This window comes from Trichosurus vulpecula, chromosome 8 (genome assembly GCF_011100635.1).
Source record: "Trichosurus vulpecula isolate mTriVul1 chromosome 8, mTriVul1.pri, whole genome shotgun sequence".
Taxonomy (NCBI): Eukaryota; Metazoa; Chordata; class Mammalia; order Diprotodontia; family Phalangeridae; genus Trichosurus; species Trichosurus vulpecula.
Window position 1 is genome coordinate 206,865,659 of NC_050580.1, and position 20,759 is coordinate 206,886,417.

General features: G+C 37.9%; 2 protein-coding genes across 5 annotated transcripts in view; one reads left to right on the forward strand and one right to left on the reverse strand.

Moving 5' to 3' along the window:
• Nucleotides 1-20,759, reverse strand: part of SIPA1L1 (signal induced proliferation associated 1 like 1) — a 376,548-nt gene that overhangs the window by 93,671 nt on the left and 262,118 nt on the right. For all 4 annotated transcript variants that reach the window (XM_036736951.1, XM_036736950.1, XM_036736949.1 and 1 more), the window contains exon 11: nucleotides 19,824-19,981. In XM_036736951.1, the coding sequence (XP_036592846.1) occupies nucleotides 19,824-19,981 (158 nt within the window). The remainder of the gene's footprint in view (nucleotides 1-19,823; nucleotides 19,982-20,759) is intronic.
• Nucleotides 9,982-11,416, forward strand: LOC118830070 (60S ribosomal protein L4-like). Its single transcript, XM_036736953.1, is given in 2 exon segments — nucleotides 9,982-10,320; nucleotides 10,322-11,416. Coding segments are annotated over 2 exon segments (1,287 nt in total). The 5' UTR covers nucleotides 9,982-10,039; the 3' UTR covers nucleotides 11,328-11,416.

Here is a 20,759-nt window from a genome sequence, read left to right on the forward strand (position 1 = left end):
AGATACTCCAAGTATACATACACACACACACACACACACACACACACACACACACACACACACAGTCTCTCACTCTCCAAGTATAAAGTGTAGCGCTTACATAGACAATATACTTAGCATGCCACTTGGGAAAAAATGTAAACAGTTGATTGTGGGTAAAGTTTATGTGTGTGTGTGCGCATGTGTGCGTGTGTGCGCACGCGTGTGTGTGTGTGTGTGTGTGTGTGTGCATTCATAAATGACTGATATAAAAACAAAAAGTCTCAATAAAACTTTTTAAAAAGAAAAGTTGGGCCAAGATGGCAGCTGGAAAGCAGGGACTTGCTTAAGCTCTCCCCTAGGTCCCTCCAAACACCTGTAAAAATGGCTCTAAACAAATTCTAGAACTGCAGAACACACAAAATAACAGAGGGAAGCAGGGCTGCTGCCCAGGAAGGCCTGGATGGTCATGGGTAAGGGTCTATCGCACAGAGTTGGGAGCGGAACGGAGCACAGTCCAGCCAGGACAGACCAGGAGCCAGGCGGAACAGGCGGTAGGGCCCTGAATCATTGAGCTGTGGCAGTTACCAGACTTCTCCACCCACAAACACCAAAGAGAAGGTTAGTGGGGAGAACTGCTAGAATGCAGTGAAAGGAGTGCAGGGTGGGCTTCAGCGCCAGGGGCACGGAAGTGATGCAGCTCTGGGGCTGCTTCCAGCTGCAGTTGCTTCAGGCCCCAGGCCCACCTGGTGGGAGGAATTAAGTAGCAGATCAGAGCAGGAGTGCAGAGCCTTCAAGGTGCCCAGGTTGGCTGTTCTTGGGGGAGAAGGAGTGCTGTTGTGGCAGAGCTGGCTGTGTAGAAGTAGCTCTGAAAACAGCAGCACAAGGCCCCTAAAGCTTGGGACAAAGTACTCTCTACTCTACAAGCAGTCATACCCCAACAAAAAACTCAAGGGTCAAGCAGGTGCCTGGGAACATGGCCGGGAACATGGCCAGGCAGTGGAAATGGACTCAGACTCAGACTTTGGAATCTTTTTTGGTGACAAAGAAGACCAAAACACACAGCCTAAAGAAGTCAACAAAGTCAAAGAGCCTACATCAAAAACCTCCAAGAAAAATATGAATTGGGCTCAGGCCAAGAAGATCTCAAAAAGGATTTGGAAAAGCAAGTAAGAGAAGTAGAGGAAAAATTGGGAAAAGAAATGAGAGTGATGCAAGAAAACCATGAAAAACAAGTCAATGACTTACTAAAGGAGAACCAAAAAAATACTGAAGAAAATGACACCTTAAAAAATGGACTAACTCAAATGGCAAAAGAGCTCCAAAAAGCCAATGAGGAGAAGAATGCCTTGAAAGGAAGAATTAGCCAAATGGAAAAGGAGGTCCAAAAGACCACTGAAGAAAATACTACCTTAAAAATTTGATTGAAGTGGAAGCTAGTGACTTTATGAGAAATCAAGATATTATAAAACAGAACCAAAGGAATGAAAAAATGGAAGACAATGTCAAATATCTCATTGGAAAAACCACTGACCTGGAAAATAGATCCAGGAGAGAGAATTTTTAAATTATTGGACTACCTGAAAGCCATGATCAAAAAAAGAGCCTAGACACCATCTTTCAAGAAATTATCAAAGAAAACTGCCCTGATATTCCAGAGCCAGAGGGTAAAACAGAAATTGAAAGAATCCACCAATCGCCTCCTGAAAAAGATCCCAAAAAAGAAAACTCCCAAGAATATTGTCGCCAAATTCCACAATTCTGTGTTAAGGAGAAAATACTTCAAGCAGCCAGAAAGAAACAATTCGAGTATTGTGGAAACAATCAGGATAACACAAGATCTAGCAGCTTTTACATTAAGGGATTGAAGGGTTTGGAATATGATATTCTGGAGCTGGGATTGAATGGAGTTGGGATTGAAACCAAGAATCACCTACCCAGCAAAACTGAGTATAATGCTCCAAGGCAAAATATGGACTTTCAATAAAATAGAGGACTTTCAAGCTTTCTCAGTGAAAAGACCAGAGCTGAATAGAAAATTTGACTTTCAAACACAAGAATCAAGAGAAGCACGACAAGGTTGTCCAAGAAGACTGAAAAGGACTCTTAAGGAACTTGAAACTTTAAGGAATGGATCTACAGAATGGGAAGTTTCAGGCCCTGATTCTGGTGGGGGAGAAGGAAGGGTGTGTGTGTGTGTGTGTGTGTGGTAGAAGAAGGGGAGGACTTTCTGGTGGGGGAGGGGGGCAGAAGAAGGGGAGAACTTTCTAGTGCACCTTGATTCAAATCTGCTCATAAAACTGACCTTGGCAAGAGATATAAGATGTAAGGAGATGTAAGGAAAGGCACCTGCTTCAATATTTATCTCCAAAATGAAAATGAGTCCCCTAAGATCATGTGAAGTTCTGAGAAATGAAAATATATACTTTTCCTGGGGTACATATACATATATACACACACATTTGTATACATACCAGCTACACATGTGTATTTTATATTTTTGAAACATTTTTTATTTTATTGGCATACTTAACCACTAGGGAGGAAACCCCCATCTACCAGTGAAGGTTCACCCCTACACAATTACTTACCATCTTAGAGAATAGACGGGGTCACTAAGAGATTAAGTGTTTCACCAGGGTTACCCGACCAATATGTGTCCAAATTGGGACTTGAACCTCAGCTAGCTCTCAGTCCGGTATGCAATGATGCATCATACGTATATATGTATGTGTGTGACACATACTATATACACATATGTGTATATACATACAAACATACCTATACACACATACTATGTAAGCATATGCACATATATGTATACACACATACCTATGTACACACACACACGTGTGTGTGTGTGTGTAGCTCAGTCTATAGTCCTAGATGTGAGGATCCATTCACCCAGATGGAAAACCATGATGGAGGCATGTTGCCCCAGTAGAATGAGCATTGGATTTGACACCAGAGGGCCTAAATTGAATTCCTAGCTTTGTGACCTAGGACAAGCCACTTAATATAATTAACCTTTCGGGACCTCAGTTTCATCATCTGCAACATGAGAGGGGTGGGCTACGGAGGGACTGGACTAGATGACCTCTAAGATCCCTTCTAGCTCTATCTAGATCTTATGATCTATGAACTCTTTGAAAGGTCCTTTTTCTTTCTCTTTTTGGCTACCAGTGGATGACTCTATAACTTATATCACATTATCACTAAGACAGTTGCTTATTATGGACTTGCATGCATATTTCTAATTCTACCTAAAGCTAAGTCAGAAGGATATACTGCTGGTATATACCATTTGGGATTTTCTTGGCAAAGACACTGTAGTGGTTTACCATTTCCTTCTCCAGCTCATTTTACAGATGAGGAAACTAGGGCAAACAAGGTTAAGTGATTTACCCAGGGTCACATAGCTAGTAAGTGTCTGAGTCCAGATTTGAACTCAGGAAGATGAGTCTTCCTGACTCCAGGCCTGTCACTATATCCACTGAATCATCTAGCCACCCTGGCTCATACTAGGTACTTCATAAATGTCCACTGAATTGTTTTCTTTCTTTTTAATTTTGAACTTGGACATTTCCAAATACATAGTATAACAGAAGAAAAGTACTGTACATGAAACTCAGGTATAGCTTGCTTTTCTTTTTAGCATATAATAAATTATACATGTAACTTTCAAAAAAAAAGAAAAAAGAAAAATTGACAAAATATAGTTTAACCTACGACAACAAAAGCCACATGAAGTGAATAAAATGGAAAAATAATTTTCAGAGGCTAAAAAATTTTAATAAATTATCATGAAGACCTGAAGCCTGAATAACTAATTAAAACATCGTGATTTACTTTTAATGTTTTCTTAATAAAAACAAGGATTTAGAGGATTTTGACATATTGTATAATTTTGTTCATATTTTCTGCTTCCATTGTGATTAAAGAAGCTTTATTTGTGAGAAAAATGTTTTCTTTTACCCACTGCCCTTAACATAGTCTGATTTACTAGAGTCTGTTTTTAGCTTTATCTCCTTCAAATGCAATAGTGCCTAAGAAATGGACATGATGAAAGAATCACGGAATTGATACCAATTATACCAGGAAAGAAATACTAGATACGTTTCCTTTTTTAAAGGGGGAAGGGCTATTGGAAAAGGAAAAAAGAGAACTGTGAAGTAAAGAGAGAAGAAAAAGCAATGAAATTATCTAAAATATAATTGCCTTCCTTGGGCATTACACAAAGAAAACCAAAGCTTCATGTCTTGTTCTGAAACCTCTTTTACTCTCTCATCAAGGTTTGTCTGTCTTATTTTAGGTGATTGGACTCATTGAACCTAATATATGAAACATTTTTGTACTTTCCTCAGAATCGAATTGCTTATATTAAAATAGCCAAGTATTCACCTACCATAAAAGTTAATTCTTTTTAGAAACTCAATGGATTACTGTGTACATACATGCAATTTCCAGAGAGTTTTCAGATTTCTATTTCAAATAGAGATTTTATATGTATTAGATTTGTATTTATACAAACATATGTATGCATTTATGCACACATACAGACATGCGCATAGGTTTGTTTGAATATTTTAGATTGTTCAAAGATTTACTTGAGATAACCTCGGCTTTGACTTTTGAAAAATGAATATTCCACATATAAAGATGGTAAATGAGGATCAGCACTTTAGTATAAATAGGGATGTTCCTGGCACCATAATAAAATGCACACTAGCAAACCTTAATCTTAACCCTTAAGTTAGAAAAGGTCCTATTAATTATACTTAGTTGTTATCCCTAAGTATTTCAAAATACTTACTGGTTGTGTCTAAATGAGTATCAAAATAACTCTTTATGACGGAAAAAAGGTCCCTTTGTGATGGAAAAAAGGATAAGCGTTCTTCAGTTTGGTTTTTTTCCTGAATACAGAAATCAAGGTACAGTTCCTTAAGAATTACTGTCCAGTTTTAATGGATTAATTAATACAAAAGCAGCATTTTTGGTTAACTGAGAACAATGTGCTTTGAATGCTAACCCCTGCAAAATTTTACTCTGATTGGACTCAAAGTCAGGAGATAAGTTCTACCCCTAGCAAGACGTGTGAGCACAGACAATTTTACTTCACAGATCAGACAATATATAAGTTGGAAGAGACCTCAGAGTCTATCTGGTACAACCTAAACCTGAATAATTTGAGCCTGAACAATTGAATTCACTTTAACTGCTGTAATGAAACTATCATGTTCCTCCTTAAGTCTTGGTTAGGTTCAATACCTAAAAGTATTTAACCAGTTCTAATAAGGCAATGAATTGGAGGACTCTCACTGCCCTGACTGTCCTACTCTAGACATTCTCCAGCTTACCAATGGCCCTCATAAAATACAGTGCCCAGAAATAAAGAGGAGGGGCAGCTAGGTGGCCCAGGAGATAGACTTCAGGGTCAGCAGCCTAAGTTCAAATCTGGCCTCAGACACTTACTAGTTGTGTTACCCCGGGCAAGTCACTTAATCCTGTTTGCCTCAATTTTCTCATCTGTAAAGCTGGAGAAGGAAATGGCAAACCACTCCAGTATTTTTGTCAAGAAAACCCCAAATGGGGTCACGAAGAGTTAGACATGACTTAAAAACAAACAAGAAATGAAGATGTTATTCCAAATATAGTTTAGTCAAGGCAGAATGCAGTGGGACTAGCATCTTCCTAATTCTACATACTATATAACACTTTTAATGTGGCCTACGATCGTATAAGTAAGCTCTTTTGGCTGAAACTTTACAGTGTTAATTCATGTTGAGTTTATAATCCACTAAAATATCAAGATCTTTTTCAGATAAACTCCTAAACACACTTAAACTTGTCATGTCAATTTTTGGGGGCCAAAGTGTAAAATTTTAAACTTACCATATTAAATTTCATTCTATTAGATGAAACTGAATAGTCTAACTCAAAGAAATCTCTTTTGGATTCAAACTCCATCATCTGATGCATCAACTTTTTCTCTTAGCTTTGTATACTATACAAATTTTATAAGTATAATATTTATAAGATTCAAATGAAGATAATGCATGTAAAGTACTTAGCATAGTGTCCAGAACTTAATAAATAGCATAGTCTCTGGTGCTTAATAAATGCTCATTCCTTTCCCTTCCATTCCCCATTCTATGCTTTATCCAAATAATTAAAAAAAAAAAAACATAACACCATTGACCAAGGACAGATGTCTAGCATATTGCACTAAAAATATCCTAACAGTTTGATTTGCATCTATTAACAACTACTCTGTACATGATGAGGCCAGTCAACCAGTTCTAAATCTACCTAACCACACCATCATCTGAAAGAATAAAAGGTTAAGAATTTCATGGGAACTCATGAAAAAAATGCAAAGGAAAGTGGCCTTGCCATAGCTGATCTAAAACCATATTATAAAGCAGCAATCATCAAAACTAGTTGGTATAGGCTAAGAAAATAGACTGGTGGATCAGTAGAATATATTAAGTACACAAGACATGGTACTACATGACTATAGTAATCTACTGTTTGATAAACCTAAAGACTCCAGCTTCTGGATAATAACTATTTGACAAAAACTGCTAGGAAAACTGGAAAATAGTATGGCAGAAATTAGACATAGACCAACATCTCAAACCATACACCAAGATAAGGTCAAAATGGGTACATGATTTAGACATAAAGGGTGGTACCATAAGCAAATTAGGAGAGTAATGAATAGTTTATCCATCAGATCTATGGAGAGGGGAAGAATTAATGACCAAACAAGAAATAGAGAACATTATGGAATGCGAAATGGATAATTTTGATTATATTAAATTAAAAAGTTTTTGCACAAACAAAACGGACCCAACCAAGATTAGAAGGAAAGCAGAAAGCTGGGAAACAATTTTTATAGCTAGTGTTTCTGATAAGGCCTCATTTCTCAAATATGTAGAGAACTGAGTCAAATTCATAAGACTAAGTCATTCCCCAACTAATAAATGCTCAAGAGATGGTTAAAACAAGTCTGAGGGGGCGGAGCCAAGATGGCAGCTGGAAAGCAGGGACTTGCCTAGGGCTCTCCCCCAGGACTCACCAAACACCAATAAAAAACAGCTCTGAACAAATTCTAGAACTGCAGAACCCATGGAATACCAGAGGGAAGCAGGGCTCCAGCCCAGGACAGTCTGGATGTTTGCTGGGTAAGGTCTACCACATACAGAGCTGGGAGCGGAGTGGAGCAGAGTCCAACACAGGTTGCGCCCAGACCAACCAGACCAGGAGCTGGGCGGAACCGGCCCTAGCACCCTGAATCAGTGAGCTGTGGCAGTTACCAGACTTCTCCACCCACACACACCAAAGACAACAGAGAAGGTTAGTGGGGAAAAGCTGCTGGGACAGAGTGAAAGGAGTTTACGGTTTGGCCGCTGCCCCGGGGGCAGAGGAGGCCATGCAGCTATAGAACTACAGCTGCAGTTGCTTCTGGCCCCAGGCCCACCTGGTGGGAGGAATTAAGTGGAGGATCAGAGAGGGAGTGCAGAGCCTCCTTAAGATCTGAGTCAGGTCCAGGTTGGTGATTCTTGGGGGAGGAGGAGTGCTGCTGTGGCAGAGCTGGCTGTGTAGAAATAGCTCTGAAAACAACAGCACATCCCCTCAAGTTTCGAACAAAGTACTCTCTACTCTACAAGCAGTCATTCCCCAACAAAAAACTCAAGGATCAAGTAGTTGCCTGGGAACATGGCCAGACAGCAAAAACAGACTCAGATTCAGACTCACACTTTGGAATCTTTCTTTGGTGACAAAGAAGACCAAAACATACAGCCTAAAGAAGTCAACAAAGTCAAAGAGCCTACATCAAAAGTCTCTGAGAAAAACATGAATTGGTCTCAGGCCATGGAAGAGCTCAAAAAGGATTTGGAAAAGCAAGTTAGAGAAGTAGAGGAAAAATTGGGAAGAGAAATGAGAAGGATGCGAGAAAACCATGAAAAACAAGTCAATGACTTGCTAAAGGAGAACCAAAAAAATACTGAAAAATATACTGAAGAAAACAACACCTTAAAAAATAGACTCACTCAAATGGCAAAAGAGCTCCAAAGAGCCAATGAGGAGAAGAATGCCTTGAAAGGCAGAATTAGCCAAATGGAAAAGGAGGTCCAAAAGACCACTGAAGAAAATAACACCTTAAAAATTAGACTGGAGCAAATGGAAGCTAGTGACTTTATGAGAAATCAAGATATTATAAAACAGAACCAAAGGAATGAAAAAATGGAAGACAATGTCAAATATCTCATTGGAAAAACCACTGACCTGGAAAATAGATTCAGGAGAATTTTAAAATTATTGGACTACCTGAAAGCCATGATCAAAAAAGAGCCTAGATATCATCTTTCCAGAAATTATCAAGGAGAACTGCCTTGAGATTCTAGAGCCAGAGGGTAAAACAGAAATTGAAAGAATCCACCAATCGCCTCCTGAAAAAGATCCCCTAAAGAAAACTCCTAGGAATATTGTCACCAAATTCCAGAGCTCCCAGATCAAGGAGAAAATACTGCAAGCAGCCAGAAAGAAACAATTTGAGTATTGTGGAAACCCAATCAGAATAACCCAAGATCTGGCAGCCTCTACCTTAAGAGATCGAAGGGCTTGGAATATGATATTCCAGAGGTCAATGGAGCTAGGATTAAAACCTAGAATCACCTACCCAGCAAAACTGAGTATCATGCTCCAAGGCAAAATATGGACTTTCAATAAAATAGAGGAGTTCCAAGCTTTCTCAGTGAAAAGACCAGAGGTGAATTGGAAATCTGACTTTCAAACACAAGAATCAAGAGAAGCATGGAAAGGTAAATGAGAAAGAGAAATTACAAGGGACTCACTAAAGTTGAACTGTTTTGTTTACATTCCTACATGGAAAAATGAACATATATATGTACATATATATACATATATGGAGAGAGAGACAGAGAGACAGAGAGACAGAGAGGGAGGGTGGGCACAGGGTGAGTTGAATATGAAGGGACGATATTTAAAAACAAAATCAAATTAAAGAATGAGAGACGAATATATTGAGAGAGGGAGAAAGGGAGAGATAGAATGGGGTAAATTATCTCGCGTAAAAGTGGCAAGAAATAGCAGTTCTATTGGGAGGGAAGAGGGGGCAGGTGAGGGGTAATGAGTGAATCTTATTCTCATTAGATTTGATCTGAGGAGGGAATAACATACACACTCAATTGGGTATCTTACCCCACAGGAAAGAAGGAGGAAGGAGATAAAAAAGGGGGGAGGATTGAAGGGAGGGCAGATAGGGGAAGGAGGTAATCAAAAGCAAACACTTTTGAAAAGGGACAGGGTCAAGGGTGAAAATTGGATAAAGGGGGATAGGATAGGAAGGAGCAAAATATAGTTAGTCTTTCACAACATGAGTATTGTGGAAGGGTTTTGCATAATGATACACATGTGGCTTATGTTGAATTGCTTGCCTTCTTAGGGAGGGTGGGTGGGGAGGGAAAAGGGGAGAGAATTAGGAACTCTAAAGTTTTAAAAGAAGATGTTCAAAAAAAAGTTTTTGCATGCAACTAGGAAATAAGATATACAGGCATTGGGGCATAAACACCTGTCTTTCCCTACAAGAAAGTAAGGGAAAAGGGGATGGGGGGAGTGGGGTGACAGAAGGGAGGGCTGACTGGGGAATGAGGCAATCAGATTATATGCCATCTTGGAGTGGGGGGAGGGTAGAAATGGGGAGAAAATTTGTAATTCAAACTCTTGTGAAAATGCTGAAAACTAAAAATATTAAATAAATAAATAATGATTTAAATTGAAAAAAAAAGTCTGAGGTACCATCTCATACCTAAAAGATTGGTTAATATGACAGAAAATGAAAATGCTAAATATTGGAGAAGACGTAGAAAAATTGGAACACTAATGCATTGTTGGTAGAGCTGTGAACTGATCCCACCACCCTGAAGAGCAATTTGGAAGTATGTCCAGACAGCAATCAAATTATACATACCCTCTTTTCCTGCGGGAGCCATCGGGCGGAGAGGAGCGTGGCTCTTACTCTCCGGTACCCGCTATGGCTTGTGTACGTCCCTTGATGTCTGTGTACTCCGAAAAGGGGGAAGTATCTGCCAAAAATGTTACCTTGCCTGCTGTCTTTAAGGCTCCTATTCGTCCAGATATTGTGAATTTTGTTCATACCAACTTGAGAAAAAATAACCGGCAACCTTATGCTGTCAGTGAATTAGCAGGTCATCAGACCAGTGCTGAGTCTTGGGGCACTGGCAGAGCTGTTGCTCGAATCCCTCGTGTTCGAGGTGGACGGACTCACCGCTCGGGCCAGGGTGCTTTTGGAAATATGTCGAGGAGGTCGCATGTTTGCTCCTACCAAGACTTGGCGACGTTGGCATCGCAGAGTGAACACAACACAAAAACGTTATGCCATCTGCTCTGCGTTGGCTGCCTCTGCCCTGCTGGCATTGGTCATGTCAAAAGGTCATCGAATTGAAGAAGTCCCAGAACTTCCTCTGGTGGTTGAAGATAAAGTTGAAGGGTATAAGAAGACCAAGGAAGCAGTTTTGCTGCTTAAGAAGCTGAAGGCGTGGAATGACATCAAAAATGTCTATGCTTCTCAGTGCATGAGAGCTGGTAAGGGTAAAATGAGAAACTGTCGTCGGATCCAGCGTCGGGGACCTTGTATCATCTATAACGAGGACAATGGCATTATCAAGGCCTTCAGAAACATTCCTGGTATTACTCTACTTAATGTGAGTAAACTGAACCTTTTGAGACTTGCTCCTGGTGAGCATGTGGGGCGTTTCTGTATTTGGACTGAAAGTGCTTTCCGCAAGTTGGATGACTTGTATGGTACATGGCGCAGGCCTGCTACCTTGAAGAGTCACTACAATCTTCCTATGCACAAGATGACCAACACAGACCTTACCAGGATTTTGAAAAGCCCAGAGATCCAGAGGGCCCTACGTGCACCACGCAAAAAGATTCATCGACGAGTACTCAAGAAGAACCCACTGAAGAACTTGAGAATCATGGTGAAACTGAACCCCTATGCCAAGACAATGCGCCGGAATACCATTCTGCGCCAGGCTAAGAATCAGAGAATCAGAGAAACTAAAAGAGCTGCCGCACTAAAGAAAATTATGGAGGCAAGGAAAGCAGTAGAGGAGAAAAAGAAGAAGAAGCTTGTAGGTAATAAGAAGGTTGCAGGAACTAAGAAGTTTCCAGGGCAAAAGAAACCAGCAGAAAAGAAGCCTGCAGCAGCAAAAAAGCCTGTGGAAAAGAAGCCTCCAGCTGAAAAGAAACCTGCACAAAAAAAACGTGCAGCTGAAAAGAAGCCTGCAGCATAAATTCCACATATCAATTTGTTGGGCCACAATCTATTGTGTCAATATTGTGAATTTCTAAAGAATAAATATTCAAAGTGGCAAAAAAAAAATTATGCATACCCTTTGACCCAGCAATACCACTACTAGGTTTGCATCAAGCAGAGATCATAAAAAAGGATCTACATGTACAAAAATATTTATAGCAGCTCTTTTTGTGGTATCAAAGAACTGGAAATTGAGGGAATGTCCATCAATTGGGGAATGACTGAACAAGTTGTACTATATGAATGCAATGGAATACTACTATGCTATAAGAAATGATGAGTAGGTAGATTTCAGAAAAACGTGGAAAGACTTTCATGAACTGATGCTGAGTGAAGGGAGTAGAAGCAGGGCACACTGTACACAATAATAGCAACACTGTGCAATGATCAACTATGATTGTCTTAGCTCTTCTCAGCAATACAATGGTCCAAGAAAATTCCAAAAGACTCATGATGGAAAATGTGATCTACATCCAGAGAAAGAACTATGGAGTCTGAATGCTGATTGAAGTATATTATTTTCACTTTTCCTTGTGGTTTTTCCCTTTTGTTCTGCTTCTTCTTTTACAACATGACTAATGTGGAAATATGTTTATTTACATGATTTCACATGTATGACTATATCAGAATCCTTGCCATCTTGGGGAGAGGGGATGGAAAGGAGGGAGAAAAGATTTGGAACTCAAAAATCTTACGAAAAATGAATGCTGAAAACTATCTTTACGGATAATTGGAAAAAATACTATTTACAAGAAAAAAAATAAATGCCACTTAATCATAATGTAAAAAAAACAAACCGGCATACTACAGTGTGCTAGAATTCTCTCTAATATTGAAGTTCAACCTCCACTCTAACAATATATGCTAGAATCTTCCCCAAAATTGAAGTTCATTTGTCTGTATTCCACTCTTTTCCTTTTCGAAAATCAAGACATTTGTCTTTCTCTAGTTCAGGAAGACTTTTTCTCCCCCTCACATGATGTCCCCCTGTATAATGTCTCAGAGATGACTGGTTGGGTCTCAACAACCCCATTTGCCAATTTTGTATTTTTTTGAGGCCGGCAACTTCAAATCATTAAGGATTTTTAGGGTCTCTCTCTTACTGTTTATTTTTCTTGGGTTTTCTGTTCCCCATTAGTTATTTTTGTTTTGTCCTTTCTAGTACAAAGATTATTCTCAAAGAGAACAGGAAGAAAAATAAGTCAAGTATTTTTGCCCTGAGCAGTAGTCCATCCTTTTCTTGGTTTCTTCTTTATTCATCCATTTAGCTAAAAAAAAAAATCTCTTTGTTGTAAATCAAAAGCCTACTTAAGCACAGTGCTCTGAATCAACATCTCTCCGTTTCAGTTTCCTTAACTTTAAAATAAAAGAATTGTAATAGATAACACCAAAGATCCCTTCTAGTTCTAAAATTCCATGACTGACAATTTAAAAATTCATGTGTAAGAGATTCGAATCTAGGCTGCCAAGATAAAAAAAGGTAAAATTCTAGCACACAGAATGGTTTAATATCTCTTACCTGAAATTAGTAATCTCATTCCCTCATCAATTTGGTTTTTCCCGCCTCTAGGAAGCAGATGTGATTTTATTTAAAAAAATAATATTATTAAAACAAAGCACTCAGGAGGGGCCACTAGCATAGAAATCATCTAGCTATCTGATTTTCAAGTCTTCAAATTCAGTGGCTTTCTAAAGTTTATTTGTTATTAGACAGAACATTAGAAAAATATAGTTATTTCATATAATGAAAACCTAACAATAATTAGAATGTCTCGTAATGAAAGGAAGATAAAAACTGAGCCTTCGGCACATGATTATTTATGACTCATTATTTTAGGAAGATGATATCAAAACTTAGCCTTTTAGCATAAAAAATAAATTCAACAAGAAAATGAATAGGAGGTGATCTAGACATTTTTCTAGAAATAATATAATTTTATGGTATTGTGGAGTATCTCTGTTATTTGGAATTTAGATGGCATAATGAAGACTAATTTGACTTTCAAGGTTTCCAATATTGGGAATATTTCATTAATCTGGACAGTACCCATTTCGAATTCTCGATAATTATGCCTTGTCTAAGCTAAATAGGGAAACCACTGAACGGGAATCAGGAGAATTGGGTTCTAGTTCTGGATCTACTATTAACACAGTAATGTGTGTGCATATGGATGGCATTTTATCTATGTGAATCTCATCTACAAGATGGAACTCTGAGGTCCCTACCAACTCTGCTCTTACTTCAAGGACTTGTTTCAGGCATTTTATTTGAATGTAAATGATGTTTCTAATGTGTTCATTACAAACACTCTTACCCCCAAGGACATCTACTTGACAAGGTTTCTATTACTCTAGATTGTGTAATATGCTCTTAATCAGTCTATTATTTCTTTACAACTACAGTAAAACCTAATTAAACCAGTTGAGGAATAAACTGTTCTACATAAATAAATAGTTCAGATGATAGACATTTACCTGTTAGGGTTTTTTTTTTAACTATATGTATACTTTAATCACATCTGACGGAAACCTGCAATGTCTTCTTAAATAGTAAGAGGGCGAGTAGGGGTAGTGTTAGTAGTAACAGCTAATATTGATATAGAACTCTATAAAGTTAATTTATAAAATACTTCACATATATATTATGTCATATTATCCTCATAACAATACAGGAAGGCAGCTGTTTTTATCATCCTTATTTTACATGTGGAAAACTTAGTCTGACTGAGACTAAGTGACTGGCTCAAAATCTCACAGCCAAGAAAAGTTGAGGAAGGATCTGAAACAAAGGTTTTTCTGACCCAAGTCTAACACTATAAACATGATGTCCATAATGGAGGCTTCTCATGATGACTGAGGGTCATTATGACAGAAGATATCAATTACTATAATAAAAATAGTTCACATTTATAGAGTGCTTTGAGAATTCCTCAAAATAAGCCTATGACATAGGCAGGGTGTAACATAGTTCATTTGTATTGTTCTACCCAGGAGCCCTAGTTCCCTCCCCTCCTCCCCTCCACTCCACAATTGCCCTTTATTACCTTAATGATGGAAGAAAAATTCTTGGTGTGAAAGCCGTTCACAACCTGGCTTCAACCTACCTTAAGCTTCTCATAATATACTCTAGAAAGCTCTATATATTCAAGAAAGCCTTGTTGTTCCTCACATTTGCCATTTTCTCTCCATGCCTTTGTGTAGGCTATTTCTCCTGTGTAGAACACCCTCATCAAGTCATAAATCTAAAGCATATAGTCCAATCCACTCATTTTGAAAGATGAGGAAAATGAAGTAACTGGCTTGCTTAAGGAAGTCAGGCAGGCAAAATGTGAACCCAGGACCTTGGACTCCAGACCTAGTGCTCCTTCCAGCGTACCAAGACATACTCCCTCTTCACCTCTACTTCTTATAATTCCTAATTTCCTCAGCTCAGCTAAAGTGTGACCTCATACATGAATCTTTTCCTGACCTTCCACCCCACCCCCGCAAAAAAACCACAATCAATGCTCACCTCCCACCCACCTTCCTCATATTTATTTTATATGTTGAATGAGGTAGGAAACAAAAGCAACCAGGGAGGAGTAAAACAATGGTGGCACAGAAGGAAAGGTTGGCTTGAAATATTGTGACCCTGGTCTGCAGTCAGCAGGGCTGGATAAAGCCCAGTTGTAGGAGTGAGGTGAGTAGATGGCAGGAATAATCTCAGTGGGGATTTGAAACCAATCAACAAGCATTAAATAGCTACTCTGTGTTAGACACTGTCCTGGTTTGGGGAATACCAAGACAAAAAGGAAAGTCCCTATTTTTAAGGAACGATCTCTATGGAAGGTAAATAGTATGTATTTATTTGGCATATACACACATAATGTGTATCTGCATAGACACATATATATGTGAGGATATATACACACATGTACACATACACACACACATATAAAAGCTCTGCTGCCTTCTTTGTGTATTAGGTTGTCCCATCTCAAAGCTGTCACTGTCTGTGCAATCCCTTCTCTTACCCATCTAATTTGCTACTTTCTATTCTGCCACTGGCTGGGAAACAACCAACCGATTTTAAGGTTTGTCTAAAATTAGATTAAATTGGTTCTAAATGAGACTCTTTTCTACTAGGTAAAATTTTGTGACCTTTAGGGCATAGCCTTGATGACATCCATTTTGCTTGGTCAAAGGCACGTTTTGCTTACTTGGTGGTTCTCAGCTGTTCTAGACAGTTGAGGTAGCTGGTTAAGTGACTTTGAAATAGGTGAGTTGTTATAGTATTCTATAATTCATAATCAATATGAATTAGTTTTTCCCTGTATTAATTTTTCATAGCCAACTTAAGCATATGACTATACACATCAAAGTCTTCATCAACCCAGATTTCCTAACTGGTTTTTTCTGCTTCTAGTCTCCTACTACCAGATTATATCCTATTACCAAATTTATTTCCCTTAAAACCAGGTTTTTATCATGCTACTTCCATGCATAAGAAACAAAAATTATTCCTTACTCATAGAAAACAAACGCAGCCTAGCATTTAAAGACTTCTAACTCACTTCTTCTAGTTAGTAAAAGATGACCTCCTTATTATTCAGTAAATGCTAAGGTCAGGCCTATTCCTGTGCTTTTGACTGTAGATACTATTCCTCAAACCACCAGTCAGTCCTGCCCCACAGCCATCATTGATGGAAGAAATCATGGTAGAAACTGCTGAAACAGCTAGGGATCAAGTGAAGATAACCAAATAAAGTGAGTGTAAGTGACCTATACAGCTAATCCTCAAGTGGGATATTTGACTACCCATGTTTCTCAAGATTTTCTTCTGCGACGGAAATCAATGACTAATGTTTCAGACTTATTAGTTCTTTTGAATTATTTTAAATTTCACCTTATGCTCTGACTTGCCAAGATCTTCAAAAGAACAGACTTCTCAATGACAAGTGGAATAGTTTAAGTTTTCTCCTGAGGGCACAAAAATTCCCCACAGTACAAAACAAGCTGAATTAATCCTGCTCATGAAAAATGATTCAAATGTTCTAAGCAGTTGGTAAATTCAAATGACTAGCCAAGTCAAATTGAATTAAATATTTCCAAATTCTATACTTACTCCTTTTATTCTATAGCTAACTAAAAAAGTGTTTTAAGGCTGTCACAGGGTTATGGCAATATCTTACTTTCCATCACTAAGCAAATATTTATTAAGCATGTTTAATTAAGTTTAAGAATAGAAACACATGTGTGTACGTGTATACACAGAATATGTACAAAATTAACAGGAGGTAATGCACTAGAGCTTGGGGGATCTAAAATAAAAGTCCACATGCAGATCCTTCCAACGAGTTGCTTTTAACAAAGAGAGAAGAATTAGTCATGAAAGCATGGAAAACCCCAAGTAAAACTATGTTACCTCATTATCCCTCTACCTCCCTTGCTGAGCCCCTTGCCCTGCCCTAGGAGTCCATCCACCCAAGGCCCAATGCCTTTAAGCATAAAGAATAGTCTTTCTGTTGAGGCACAGCTTCTCCAGACAATACCCCTTGATTTCATATTCTTCCTCACTCACCTCCCCAACATAATCTGTCATTTGTTCCATTCCCTTAAGACCCTGCCAAGTAATTAAGCTAACCTAATAAATTAACAAGAGGGAAGGTGCTGAGGGCTGATAATTTGTTCTGTGTACTCTTCCAGAAAACTCTTCAACTATGGCCATCAATGTTTCTATGTAAATTAACAGGTAACATATGAATTTCAGAAATTGGGGTAGTCAATGGGGGAGATATTTTAAATAGTGAATAGAAAGAAGAGAAAAGCTAAGAGACCCAGTGGTATAGTATTTCAGCATCCTCCATGCATCATTGCTGAGGGAAAGGAACATGAGAGAAGATAGAAAAGTACACTCATAGTTCAAAGAGACCTCAAAAATCATCTAGACTCCTTTATCGATTTCCTGACAAGTAGTCATTTCTAATCTTCTTGAATACGTACAATAGGGAACTTAACTCCTTAACCTATTCTATTTTTGGGTAAGTTTTGTCTGAGAGATTTTCTTCAGAGGCCACAATCTGTAAAAATCTGTGACTTCCATGCATTGTGTCTAGCTCTATCCTCCAGATACAAGCAAATCTATCTCATTCCTTTCCACAGGACAACCTTTGAATATTTGAAGACATTTATCAGCTCTGTAACACCTCCGCCCCCGACAGGTTTTCCCTCCTTTAGACTGAACAACCTCAGTTTCTCAAAACAACCCTCATATGGCACAGTTTTGAGTTCCCCCCACTATTCTGAAGCCTCTTCTAGGCACACACTCCAACCTGATCACACCCTTTCTAAAATGTGGCTCTCTAAAATAAATACAGCACTCCAGATGTGACCTGACTTACACAGACTATGGGAAGATGATCATTTAAATGTTTTTGGACATTATTTCTATGAATGCAACCTGATACTGCCCTGATGCTTTTAGCTGTAATATTCTATTGCTTAAACATATCCAGGTGCCAGATCATTAAAACCCCAAGGATTTAAAAAACAAAACATCTAGACCTATCTACTTCATCTTCTCTCCTCCCATTTTGTATTTGTACAGAACCTAAATGTAGGCCTTTTAACCCTATTTTATTCCCTAGTGGGTCAGCTAATGTTTCCTGTCAATAGTGGGTCATCTGAAAAATTGATAAGCATGATATCTGTAACCTTATACTGACTTCATTTTCTGCACCTGAATTTCTAGCTACACTTGCTTCCTCTGATCTAAATTCATATACTGTTCTTCTACTGTTCTTCCCCTTCCTCTCTACCAGTTCAAAGACTTCAAAATCCACCTCAAGTCTTCTTTCTATCACAAATCATTTCCTAATTGGGCAAGCTCACAGTGACTTCTCTTTTAAATTCCTAGAGTAGAGAATGGCAACTGAAATAGTAGAAAGAAGACTTAAAAGCAAAATGTAATTTACTTTTCTCCCTTTGTTACACAGATTATACTTTGCCCTTCAGAGGGATCCAGTGGGTTACAGACATCTTTTATTTTCATATTTTGGAGAGCTCTAACATTTGATTGATATTTCTATATGTAATAATATATTAACTCAAGGCCTCAAGAGATTATACTTTTATGTGTTTTTAATTCAACAAACATTTAATAAGCATTTCTATGGTCAAGGTATTGTGAGAGGTGCTTGGGATAAAGAGGAAAAAAAAGCCACTGGCCTCAAGAAACTTACATTCTACTGAGGAAAAACAACATATATAACAAGAAAAATAAACCCATAAGAAGTTAAAGAGAGAACTGTAGTTTATAATTTTTATTTTGGTGTATAGTTTTTTGAAAAGTCCTTGCAGCACAGATCTGAAATCAGATCTGACTCAAAAAAAAAAAAAAAACAATTACCACCAGATGCAACTCTGCTTTGTCCGCCTTTTTGCATAGTTGCCTATTTGGGGGACAGCTATTATTTAAAAAGTAACCAAGCGCCGAAGTATCAAGCTTAGGAAGATGACAAGCTAAAAGTTTCACAACCGAAATGAGAGGACAAGACTAAAAATATTTCCAAAATGTGAATCTTCTCATCACAAACTCAGACTTTATTCTTTGTCTAATTCCTCTTCATTTGTCCTATTTGCCATCTCTATCCCCTTCGATATCTACTATAACTACCCCACAAGGACAGAACACCTAGTTCCATGTTTCAAAAGTAATTACTGTTAATTGACTATTTCTTGCATGTGTCAGAAGGGTAACAATTTAGGGTGCGTCATCTGTATAAAGATTGCCATAGGCATATATCTATAACAGGGAGTTCATGAACTGATAAAATATTATTTAATTTTGAAATTATGACTATATTGTCAACTTTTAATATGATACAATACAACAGTATCTCTAATATAACTTATAGAAATGTGCAGACTGAATTAAAGGTCTACCTGAGAGCTTTGGGTGGATTTAAAATTTTTTTTAAAAATACTCCTCTTCTGGGGCAACTAGGTAGCACAATGAGTAGGAGTCAGGAAGACCTGAGTTCAAATCCGTCCTCAGACACTTGACACACTTACTAGCGGTGTGACCTTGGGCAAGTCACTTAACCCTAATTGTCCTGTTTTTCCCCAATTTAAAAAAATAATATTCCTCTTCTATGTATTATCCGTTTCCTTCAACTTCTGAAAGGCAAAATAAAATTAGCAATATGAACAGTTAGCTATTTGTTAAACCAGATGGTGTAGAAGTACAGCACCCAAAAAGAAGGTCCAAACTGAAGAGTGCAGGTGTGCAAACCAACAAATACAGAGTACAATGATGCCACTAGATTATATCTGAGAATGAGCTTTGTTATTCACAAGCACTAGCTAATGGTACAAATGAACAGTAACAGACAGAATATCCCATTTCAGGTAGTAAGCCTGGACAAGGACACCTCATGTCCAACCATTAGCCAATTACCATCCAACCCCTAACTGATGCAGTATTAATAGCTACCTGTAACAGACACTGTCGGTGCAAGGATTGTGAACTCGGACAATGACAAAAACATGCTGGAAGTGAGAACGAATGTTCTTTGGGCTGAAGGGCTGGGCTCCAGGTTCTTGGAAAACTATTGTTACAATATCATTTCCAATGTGCCTCTTCCGTAGGAGCTAAAAAGGAAAACAGGAAAATATTTTCACCAAGGCTATCCTTTTTTCCATTTTCTTTATTTTAAAAATTAATTACAGATTACTAACATTAAAGAAATCCAATAGCTGCTGCCAAAATGTTCTTTTGCCTTATACTTTCCTAAATTGAAAGAAGTGGGAAAAGGTCATTCTGACATTTTCAGAGAATGCATAGGAATTTTAAGCCAATCCTGGACATATTAGACAATATCCCAGCATGTCTAAATACCAGTTTTTCATAACAACAGCTTTAATTCTCACATAAGGAAGAGACTGGTAGAAGGAAGATTCTTAATGGTGAAAACTGCTAAAGTAATTACAATACAATTTATATGCTGGTTTAGTAAGATTCATCAAAAAAAATTTGCTAGGGAAATTTAAAATACAGTTTTAGCAGTGCAAGCTAATGATGTAGAAATTAATAACATTCTGGAATGATATAACAATTTTGAAGTAGGCTAAATTTCAAGCATAAATAGTTCCTATAATTATGATGAAAACTGCTTCAAAAGGCCATTTGCTGCTTCACAGTAAAAAATCTTGAGTGACAGCATTCAAATTTAAAAAACAAAAACAAAAAACTGGCAGCTAGGTTTCAAAAATTATTCTTCTTATTAAGTGTTGTAACATTCTCCTAGAATGGCTTGGCTATAATAATGTTTTAGCCTTTAATTAAAAAACAAAAAAGGAAAACCCCAATATAATAGTAAACTTTAAAAAGAAACAAAAAACTCAGGAGAGCAAATTCATACTATCTTGC